The following is an 11722-nucleotide window of genomic DNA, read 5'->3' on the forward strand; positions in this document are numbered from 1 at the left end:
TGACTATGGAAGTAGATTGCCCAACCTTCCTTCCGAGGAGTGGCTGGTGGGTTTGAACCACTAGCCTTCTGGTTAGCAGTCAAGTGCCTTAGGCATTATGCTACAAGTACTATGACTTGGTCCACCATTATTTCTATCATTTTATCTCCTAAAACTTTCCCCTTGCTCATCTGCTTCAGCCCCAACTTTCCTGCTCTTCCTTGAATGGGCCAACCCTCATCCTGCCTCAGGGCCTTTATCATTGTGGTTCCCTCCTGCCTGGAATCCTCTGTTTCTATGTGATCATGCTGCTAACTTCTTACTTCCTGTAAAATCTTTATTCAAGAGTCATAGTCTCAGTAAGGCTCCCCTAAATCAACAAACCAAACTTGCTGCCCTTGAGTCAGATATGACTCATAGCGACCCCTCATTGGGTTTCTGAGGCAATATCACTACGGAAGTAGGTTGCCCAACCTTCAGCATGTGCTTTTAACACCTTATAGTCCCTTTTCTGCCTTTTATTTTATTCTTCTTAATATTTACCACTAACATGTCCTATATTTTGCTTATTTATCTGTTTATTGTCTTCTTCCTTATCACAATGTAAGTTTCACAAGAGCAGGATTTTTGTCTGTTTTGTTCACTTTACATCCCCAGTGTTATAACAGTACTTGGCCCATAGTAGTAGACACTCAATAAATTTGTTAGTGTCTGCATTTTACAGAAGAGAAACCCAAAGCCCAAAGATTAAATAATTTACTTGACATCACACAGCTGAGAAGTGGCAGCGCTGGGTAATAAAAAGCTCTTTGATGCTTTACAACATAAAAACCAATTTAGCAGAAAGATAAGAGAGCAACATGAACGGACCCTCTCTACCCAGCCTTCCACCCTACTACCAGTTGAGAAGAGAAAATCTTTTAAATGAAGAAGGATTAGGTGCAGGGGAGGAAATAGGATAGGAGGAGAGATTCATGGAATTGCTCTGTGGGTGCTTGGGTGGGGAGTTCAGATCGGAGTGTTATTAAAAAAAGGAAGCAGGGGAGCCATCTCACACTTACTTGGAGGCTGGAAGGCCAATGACTGTAATTAAATGGAGATCAGCTGCTCTAGGCTTATGGTGCGCGGGAGACAGGGAGAGCTCAGCTCCATGGAGATTTGCTGAGCCTGTTTGAAATGGTAGGCAAGAGTTTTTAGACAGTTATCAGCATCAGAGACCCCTGTCCCTGGCAATCCCACCCAGACCTGCCTTGTCCCCCAAAAATTCTGCCTAAGGCATTTGACTACTAACCAGAAGGCTGGAGGTTCAAACCCACCAGCCACTCCTCGGAAGGAAGGTTGGGCAATCTACTTCCATAGATATGCCACCTCAGAAACCCAAGGAGGGGTCAATACGAGTCGGATCCGACTTGACAGCAGTGAGTTTTTTTTTTTTTTTTAATCCATCCATTCTCCTCAAAAGATTACCAGGAAGAACAGAGAGCAACCCTATAATTGTTGTTCTTGTTACCTGCCGTCGAGTCAGACCTGACTCATAGCAACCCCTCCTTGGGTGTCCGAGGCTGTATTACTATGGAAGTGGATTGCCCAATCTTCCTTCTGAGGAGTGGCTGGTGGGTTTGAACCACCAGCCTTCTGATAGCAGTCAAGTGCCTTAGGCACTACACTACCAGAGCTCCTTAACCCTATAATTAGGTGTGCTAAAAAGCTTTGTTGAAACGAGGGCAGCCATTTTTTAAAGAGTGTCTTTTTTGAGGAAGGGGAAATTTGGGCAGTGCTGTGTTAGGAGGTAAAACTGGGCCTTCTTCTCTTCACACTTCAGAAGTCACATTGCTGGCACTTTGGAGGTGGGGAGCCTCTGGAACCAGACCCCAGGCAGTCAGGTCACTTCCTTGAATGCTTCAGAGGGAGAAGACAGGGAGGGGGTGAGTCCTGCAGGCTGCAGGCAGTCCAAACAGTTAGTTTTGGGTGCCATCGAGTTGATTCCATCTTGTAGTGACTCATAGAGTAGAACTGCCCAGAGAGTATCCCAGGCCATAATCTTTACAGGACAGATCTCCAGGTATTTCTTCCATGGAGCAGCTGGATGGATTCAAACCAACAGTCTTTTTGTTAGCAGCCCAGTATTAACTGTTGCACCACCAGAACTCCTGGACTGAAAACAGAGAGCAGGATTGGTCTCTCACTGGGGGAGCCCTGGGCTTCTGTAAGCCTCCGGTCCTCCATCCCAAGTGCACTGTGAACACTACGTGAGAGAAGCCCTGTGATCTGCCAAGCCCAGTGACGGGCACAAAGGAGGCCCTTTGTACCTGTGTTCCCTTCTCTTGCTTCTTTTCAGGATCAGAATAGGGGGCAAGACTGGCTTAGAGCAGGACAAAGAGAGACTCTTTTCAAAGGCATTGGGTTGTGGTCCAGAGAGCAACAGAAGAGGAAGGAGCTGCTTAAGTTGCAAAATGCCTCCATAGGCAGAGTTAACTTCAGCTACTCTCCTTCCCCTTCAGCAGTGCCAGTGAGGACCAGCTGCAGAGGACTCACGGCTCTGGGCAGCTTTTCCACTCTCCCTTCTGAGCCTCCTGTCTCATCACACACTCACCACCAGGCTTGCAGGACCCTTGCCACCCCTCTTGGGCCAGTGGTCCCTCCTGCCAGTTGCTATCCCTTTCTGGGAATTGCCTCCACCTGCTTGCAGGGAAATGCCTCACCCAAGCATTTGTACCTCCCCAGGGGCACCCTGAGTTCCATAACTGGATGATGAGAGGGTACCTTTCAATTTGGGATGACTCTACAAGACCACCCAGCCCCAGGGCTCCCTCAGATCTTCTGGAACTTATGGTGGGCCAGCTTCTCCCTCCACCCACCCCTCCATCCTCCCTACCTTACAAGTGTATCTCTCCTGAGCACTCCCCAAAAGCTTTCTGCATACAACTCTAGGGAGCCCAGTCTAAGACAACTAGTCTCTTAGTCATCTGTTGTCCTTGCCCCTCCAAACATAACTAGCTCGTCTGAACTCCCAGGCACCCTCTTTCAACTAAAATGGTGGTCATCCTGTATCCCAGTATGGGAAAATGGACACTGATGGTTCATGGTTCCCATATCATTATGGGAGCTGACACTTGAGTGCACTTGCATACAACCAGCAATTACAAAGCACATTACATACTTTCATTTCATCGTATGGCAGAATAGCATGGTGATTTCTAAGGTGATTCTGCCTGGAATCTTGTGAATCTTGACCCTACCTTTTAGTCCTGTGACCTTAGGCCAGCTACATAACCTTTCTGTTACTCAGTTTTTTCATCTGTAAAATGGAGATATTAATGATCTTTTTCTCATAGTGTTAGAATTAGATGAGTGAATACATGCAAAGATCTCAGAATAGTCCTGGCTCTCCTAGTAACTATATAGTATAAAACGAAACAAAACATAGTTGCTGTTGAGTTGATTCTGACTCATGCGTCCCTCATGTGTATCAGAGTAGAATTATATTCCACAGGGTTTTCAATGGCTAATTTTTCAGAAGTAGAGTGCCAGGCCTTTCTTCTGAGTGCCTCTGACTTGAACCTCCCTCCACCCTTTGGTTAGCAACAGAGCATATTAACTATTTGAACCACCCAGGGACTCCAAGTACATAGTATATATTAGCTTCGTATACATGAGCCTCACAGCAACCCTGTGAGGCTATTAGAATTCCTACCTGTGTAGGATACTTCTCATGTCCCACCTCACACTCTCTCAGCCGACCTTTTCACACAGCCATTGCTGTAGCCACCTGCTGGCACAGGTATAACCCAGAAGCACTTTGCTCAGTCTCATATTTCTTGACCACCTCCACCTGTGATGCCTGTGGAATCCACTCAGTCATTGTGACCCAAACTTGGAAGTATGAAGTGTGAAGTGTGAAGGAGTTAACATTCCACACCACAACCTTTGACTGATGGGGAATGTAGCCAGTGGGGAAATACTCCCTTCTCCCACTCCTTGAGTGGGTAAATCTGAGGTATATTCTGTCCCGTCAAGATCCAAGTGCAGATGCCCACAGCAGTGGCCAGCACAGTAAAACACAGCAGCTAGGTTGTCCGCCCTTCCCTGTCTCACTCTTCCCAGCTGTCCACTCCTACTCTTAAGATCACTTCTCAGAATAAACTACCCACACACAAGCCCTTGCCTCATGCTCTGCTTTCTGGGAAACCATGTAACTGTGCACATGAAGAGAGTAAAAGACTAAAAAGAGGCTTCTTCAACATCCATGGGCAGATCTAAAGTCAAGTCAGAGTCTTCTGCCTCCAGAGTCTCAAGCCCCCATGCTGTGCCCCTTCCCAGATGATACAGTGCATTTTAACCCAGGCAGTAGGAGGCCAGGTAAGAAAGGTCTATGAAGGTCACTTCAGACACCTTCGTATCACAGCCCTCTTCTGTTACTGCATAGAGCCAGTCCTGCACAGCGAGAGGGTGGTAAACAGTTATTCCAACTGACTGTGTCTAATTTGCCACACTCAGCTCAGGGCCTATTATATAATAAAAACCACTGGCTATTGAGTCAGTTCCAACTTGTGGCGATCCCACGTGTTTCAGAGTAGATCTGTACTCCATACGATTTTCACTGGCTGTGATCTTTCAAAAGTAGATGGCCAGACTCTTCCTCTGAGGTGCCTCTGGGTGCCTTTGAACCTCCAGTCTTTCAGTTAGTAGCCCAGTGTTTAACTGTTTGTACCACCCAAGGACTTCATTATGTACTAGGTACTTAGTAAATGTTTGCTGGACAGAACAGATCCAGAAATCAAACTGTAAATGGTTTCCATTTTCTTTTTATTGTGATAATTATATATGTAACAAAACGTTTGTCATTTCAACATTCTTCACATGTCATTTTAGTGCCATTAATTGTATACAATATGTTATACAACCATCACCCTTACAGAAGCTCAGGGTCCCCTAAGCAGTGAGTCATATTTTCCCATCCCTCCCATTCATCCCTGATAATCACTAATAAACTCAGGTCTGCATAGACTTGCCTATATTAGATAGTTCACTTAGGTCTGCTTTTTAATGATTACTTTTTTGCATGAGCACGTCTGTTCCTATACTTACTGCTTATATTTTATGTTGGTCTGGAATGTAATCTTAGATGGACAGAGAACATTTTGTTTGTCTACCTTTCTTACCAAGCTAACTTAATATAGAACCATGTACCTGAAAATTATTCAAGAAATATTGGGTGATTGACTAATGAGGTATCTCAGACTGGTGGCTTATACAACAGAGTAGCTCCATGGCACATAGGTTTGGTCAGCACAGTGTTGATCAGCTTTTGTTGAAATTCTTCTGATCTCTGCCACTGGCCCTCCCACTTCCTGTAGCACCCTACCTGTCCATGTGGGTATTTGGGTTGTGACCCTTGCACAGAGTGACACAACAGGGTATTACACAGAGTTGAAGGAGCTGACCAGCATAAACTCTTCCTGAGCTTCTTCTGGCCTCTTCCTGTACCTTGCTGGGTCTATCCCTGCTGTCATCATGATAATGCGATGTCCTGCCCTACAGGTACTATAAGATCAGCGTGGTGCTCATGTGCTTTGTGGTTCCCACCCTGGTGCCCTGGTACATCTGGGGAGAGAGTCTGTGGAATTCCTACTTCTTGGCCTCTGTCCTCCGTTATACTGTCTCCCTCAATGTCACCTGGCTGGTCAACAGTGCTGCCCACATGTACGGAAACCGGCCCTATGACAAGCACATCAGCCCTCGGCAGAACCCTCTCGTCACTTTGGGTGCCATTGGTGAGTAGGGTGCTGAAAGACAATGGGGAGAGTGGCAGCTTGGATTTTCTTGGTTTCTATCTTGTGTTATGGAATCTGTAAAGAGAGGCAGTAGAGTGGAGTGGAAGGAACTTGACTGTTGGGGTTAGAATCCTGGATCTAGGACAAGTCATTTAATCTCTCTGATTCACAGGTTCCTCATCTGCACAATGCCTACTTAATGGGGATGTTGCAAGGATTAATTAAGATACTACAGGTAAACTGCTTCGTTACATTGCCTGGCACATTTGGAAGATCAATAACCAGTAACCAGTTGCTGTTGAGTTGGTCCCTGGATGGCACAAACTGTTAACACTTGGGTTCTAACCAAAAGTTGGCAGTTCACGTCCTCCCAGAGATGTCTCAGAAAGAGATCTATTTCTGAAAAATTGACCTTTGGAAACTCAATAAGGCACAGTTCTACTGTGACACACACACTTTTCCTAAAGAAGCAGCATTTTCTCCCCATATATCATGACCACAGCTGTCCAGTCATTTGGCAGACCTTAGAAATAAAAAGACTTTCAGCTGGAGAGATGGGTACAAACAAGACCTCAGCCTCATGTGGTGCCATGAAATGGTTAAGGCAACTGGTTTGATTGAGTCCCAATTCCCCCACTTACCTTCAGGCAAGTTCTCTGGCTTATCAGGGCCCCATGTTGTCTGTAAAATGGGGCTAAGTATAGCACTTCTCTCTCCTGGTGTCTTTGGAGGGTTAGATGAATTAATACATAATGTTTGCGGTTGTTGTTGTTGTTATGTGCCGTCGAGTCGGCCCCAACTCATAGCGACCCCTCCTTGGGTTTCCTAGGCAGTATCACTACGGAAGTAGATTGCCCCATCTTCCTTCCGAGGAGTGGCTGGTGGGTTTGAACCGCCAGCCTTCTGGTTAGCAGTCAAGTGCCTGAGCCACTATGCTACCAGAGCTCCTTGTTTGCGGTTAGATTGGTTAATTAATACATAATGTTTGCCACAGTGGTTAGTGCAAAATAAGCCTTCAGTAATCTATCAGCAATGTGTTCTTGGGCAAGTTACTTGTCTCTGCTGTAGTTTTTATTCCATTTTTAAAATAGGCATAAGCACAGATACATAGTTATACAGATACATACACTGACACAGTGGCTGCAACAATGGGCTCAAACAAAGCAGTGATTGTGAGGATGGTACGGGACCATGGGACGTTTCATTCTGTTGGACGTGGGGTTGCTAAAAGTCAGAACCAACTCAACAGCATCTAACAACAACATAGCAGCTAGTGCAGAGGTGTAAGAATTATAGCAGTTACTACCTGTCAAAGCACTTAGATTGGCTGTTTGAACCCACACAGAAGCTCCTCAGAAGTAAGGCCTGGTGATCTGCTTCCAAAAGATCAGAGCTTTGAAAACCCGGTGGAGAGCGGTTCTACTCTGCACACATGGGTTTGCCAAAAGTCAGAATTGACTCAATGACAACTGATATTAAAGTACCCAAAACTATGTTTGGCACACAGTAAGTGAGGAATAAATAGTCTCTGTTGTGTTATAGAAGCAACTCAGGCTACGTGGTACACTAAGCCCTGAGCACAGAGATTAAACCCAGGAAGGGCAGTTTTCGCTCTAAGTAGAGACAGTTACTGCTGTCAGTGATGAGTTTCTGCCCCCTCTTTATTAGGGTCATCCATTTATTAAGACTCCAGGGGTCCTAAAGTTCTTGCCCACTAAGGTTGCCAGCAATACAAGGTGATATAAAGACCAAATTTAGCTATGGAATGACTGGATAAGCAGGGATATTAGTGCCTTGGGAAACAGAAGGAGGAATTCCCTAACCTCTCCTATTGATTTTCCATCCTTTCACCCTTCACATTACAAAAGGACTATAAGGAAAGGAGCTGTAGCCAGTGTTAATCCTGAGAGCAGACATGAGTAGGAACAACAAAGACCATTATCATCTTACACAGGGAAGAGTGGGTAAGGAGACCCAAGGAATGTGGCCATGACATAGGCCCAGGAAAACTGGATATTGGTTTTAAGTCTCTTTGGGTCAATACTGGACTCTCAGTCAGTTTGTTTCATAACAGTCCTTGAAGGGCTCTTGTTACACTTAATTATGCAGCAAGGTGGATAATAAATAAATACATTGTTCTTAGAACAGTGCCTGTTTCTGAAAAGAAGGGGAAAAGACTTCTCTATACTGCCCAGGAAGACACTGAAGATGATGTGGGTGGAGGAGCAGGGTAGGGAAGTCCTAACTGAAAAGGAAATTGCAGACCTCAGATTGATCCATCTGATCTATTCACAATGTATTCTGTAATAGAACTCCATCAAATATATTCTGTAATAGAACTGTGTGATGACCAGTACCCCCTTAAGAAGTAAAGAAGCATCCCCAAAAGCAGACCCACACCCATCTAATTGATTCCGACCAATAGTGACCTTATAGGACAGAGTAGAACTACCACCCCATAAAGTTTCCAAGACTGTAAATCTTTATGGAGGCAGACTGCCCCATCTTTCTCCTGTGGAGTCGCTAGTAGGTTTGAACTACCAACTTTTTGATTAGCAGCCAAGTTCTTTGACCACTGTACCACCAGGGTTTCTGAGGAAGCTTAGGGAGCATTGAGTTTATATTAATGGTGGTAGAAAATTTTGGAAAAGAATAGCAAGAATGGTTTCACAAACTGAATCAATGTAATCAATGTCACTGAATTAAACATATGCTGAGTTGGCATATGTTTGGTATATATTTTCACCACAAATTAAGAAAAAAAGAACAAGAAGGGAGGAGTCTAGCAGTTACTCAAACAGTTAATCATAGAGTTACCATAAGATCCAGCAAACCCAGTCCTAGGTATATACCCAAGAGAAATGAAAACATATGTTCACACAAAAACATACACATAATGTTTATAGCATCATTATTCATAATAGCCAAAAAATTAAAATAACTCAAATGTCCATAAATGATGAATGGATAAATAAACTGTGATATACTCATACACTGGAATATTATTCAGCCATAAAAAGAAAGAAGTGCCAGTACATGCTACAACATAGTTGAACCTTGAAAACATTATGCTAAGTCAAAGAAGACAGTCAAAAACATATTGTATGGCTCCATTTTATGAAATATCCAGAATAGGCTCCATTTTATGAAATATCCAGAATAGGCAAACTTACAGAGATAGAAAGTTATGTTGGATGATTAGTGTTTGTCTAGGACTGGGAAGTGTGTGTGTGTGTGTGGGGGGGAGTGATGATAGCTAAGGGGTGTGAGGTTATGAAAATTTTATAAAATTGATTGTGGTGACAGTCGTACAACTTTATGAATATACTAAAAGCCATTGAATTGTATACTTTAAATGAGTAAAGTGTATGGTATGGGAATTATATCTCAATATAAACTGTTTTAAAAAATCAAATGAGAGAAGCAGTAAAGCTTCTCATAAAAACACCAAAAAAGAGTAGAGGGTGGGGTAGGTGGAGAAAAAACAATTCACTGGGAGTAGAATAACATATATGCCAATTTTGGATGTTTAAAGAGCCCAGTCATGAATTTACTTACCTATCTGAATGATTTTCATTCATCTTTTCCAAGGTCTCCCAAGATTTTCTTTCTCTCTCTCTTTTTTTTTTTTTGTATATATATATATATATATATGTTATTGGCCATTTAACATTTGGCTTAAGTATGGCACTAAAGTCATGATACCATTTCTACACTTTATGCAGGAAAATTTAAGCTTGTGGCTTTATGCTGATAACTCTATTGTTGTTTTTCTGTTTGATAATCTGTTTAGCTTGTCTAGTCAACTAAGTAAGCACTGGTGGTTCAGTAGTAGGATTCTTGCCTTCCATGTGGAGACCTAGGTTTAATCTTCAGCCAGTGCACCTCATGCACAGCCCCCACCACACTTCCGTCAGCGGAGGTTTGCATGTGGCTGTGACCAGGCTTCAGCAGAGCTTCCAGACTAAGATTAGGAAGAAAGGCCTGGCCATCTACTTTTGAAAATCAGTGAAAACTGTGAATCACAATAGTTTGATCCACAACCACAACTGATCATGGGGATGGCACATGGCCGGGCAGCGTTTCATTCCATTGGGCTTGGCGATCACCATTAGTTGGGGCCCCCTGAATGGCAACCAACAACAACAGATGTTTTGGTTACTTCATGCTGCTCTAACAGAAAATATATCACAAATGGGATGGTTTTAACAAAAGGAGTTTATTCTCTGACAGTTTTGGAGATTACAAGTCCACATTCAAAGTGCCAGGGTCTAGGAGCTGGATGAAAGCCCCTCAACCTTGGGCTTCAGCTCTGCCTCTTGCTCCAGGCCCACTGAACCTGGAGGCTTTTGTTCACTCACCAGCAGCTGAGGCTGACAAGCCCAAGGTTGACAAGTAAAAAGGCACAGTCCTGACATTACCAAACAACATGGCAGGCCACTAATTCAAGTCTAGAAAAGTTCCAAGACTGGCAGGGCATGGCAGGCTGCTGAACAATGACTTGGCTACATACAGAGTTCAAGCAGGCCCAAAAGCCAGAGACCTTCGTCAAAGCTGCTTCTTATGTACTGGAAGCAGACTACATCTCTAAAGCAACTACTCAGCTGCTCCAGTAGATTCCACTGTGGAACTGATTACCAATCTCACCATGGGGAATAACTACATCCAGCTGCCCAGCCACTCAACCAGTTCCAGCCAAGTTGACACACAACCTTAACCACCATGACAGCCAACTAAACAAATGCTTCTTGAGAGTAGGAACCAAGTCTTTTGCTCTGCTGAATCCCCCACAGAGCCTGGCACAATGTCTCACACATGGTAGGCCTTTGGTAAATGAGTAATTAAAAAAAAAAAATTGTCTGGAGAGGAAATGATTGAGTTATTTAAATGGCCACTTTATCTTCTAGGTGAAGGTTTCCACAATTACCATCACACCTTTCCCTATGACTACTCTGCGAGTGAATTTGGCTTAAATTTCAACCCAACCACCTGGTTCATTGACATCATGTGCTGGCTAGGGCTGGCCACTGACCGAAAACGGGCAACCCAGTCGATAATCAAGGCCCGGAAAGCAAGGACTGGAGATGGCAGTATTTGAACCTGGAGCCGTCATCCAACACATCTGCTGTTGACTCCTCTGTTCATTGCTTTAGTTACTGTAGTTCTCTTGTCCTTTGGATTGTGGGAGGGGCTAGAGTGTGGGGAGGGGGTGGAGTCTATGTGGTTTGAGAATTTTTTGCTTATCTCAAAATAATGTCTAAATACAACTATCCATGAAAGGTATTTTTAAAAGTCAGTGTAACTATGATTTATGTAACCTTAGCATGTGGGCATGTGGTTTAATTGCTATAGTTACAATATGTCAAACATACATTGTCATGCGCTTGTACATGAGGTTAACCCTAACAGGATGAAGGAATTTAATATTCTTTCAGTATGATTCAGGAGAGCATTCATTTTCTTTTTCACTAATTAACTCAGCCTTGCTTTTAAACACAGTTACTGAAGGAGCAGAGAGGCAGGGTTGAAGACAAAAGAAGGGGTCTAAGAATTAACTAAAGACTGTTTCTGTTTTGTAATTATTGTGCATAAATACGCTTTGTTTTTCAGTGAGAGAGTTGACCACTCTTCAAAATGAGAATACCGGAAATGGCTGTCTTGTTTTTTACCCTGCTTAGCTTGTTAATGCTCCACTGTCTGCTTCAAAAGAGATTTGTTCTTTGCCCGGCTAGTTTTGTGTCCCAAGCTGTTTGCCCAGTAGTCCTATAAATCAATGCCTGTTTAGTGTTTTTTTTCTCTTTGCTATTGTCATTTTAAAGATGTATAACTCAAACATGCCAGACATTGAAGTAAGCTCAAATTAAGCTCTCATTTAAATGTGTAGACATCTAATTTATATTCTAATTGATCCTAGCCACTGATGCATGTACTTTAGCTACGTCTGCTAAGTAAGCATATTAATTTTCCAC

The 11722-nt window shown here is 43.4% G+C and overlaps 1 protein-coding gene across 1 annotated transcript in view; it reads left to right on the forward strand.

The window, feature by feature from the left end:
- The window catches only part of SCD5 (stearoyl-CoA desaturase 5), a 255645-nt gene extending 244794 nt beyond the window's left edge, over positions 1–10851 (forward strand). The window contains exons 4-5 of the mRNA XM_007946816.2: positions 5521–5753; positions 10661–10851. Coding sequence (XP_007945007.1) covers positions 5521–5753; positions 10661–10851 — 424 coding nt within the window. The remainder of the gene's footprint in view (positions 1–5520; positions 5754–10660) is intronic.
- Positions 10852–11722: the final 871 nt, after the last annotated feature.

The sequence above is a fragment of the Orycteropus afer genome, unplaced genomic scaffold (assembly GCF_000298275.1).
Source record: "Orycteropus afer afer isolate SDZICR_OR568_19922 unplaced genomic scaffold, OryAfe1.0 scaffold00172, whole genome shotgun sequence".
NCBI classification, from domain to species: domain Eukaryota; kingdom Metazoa; phylum Chordata; class Mammalia; order Tubulidentata; family Orycteropodidae; genus Orycteropus; species Orycteropus afer.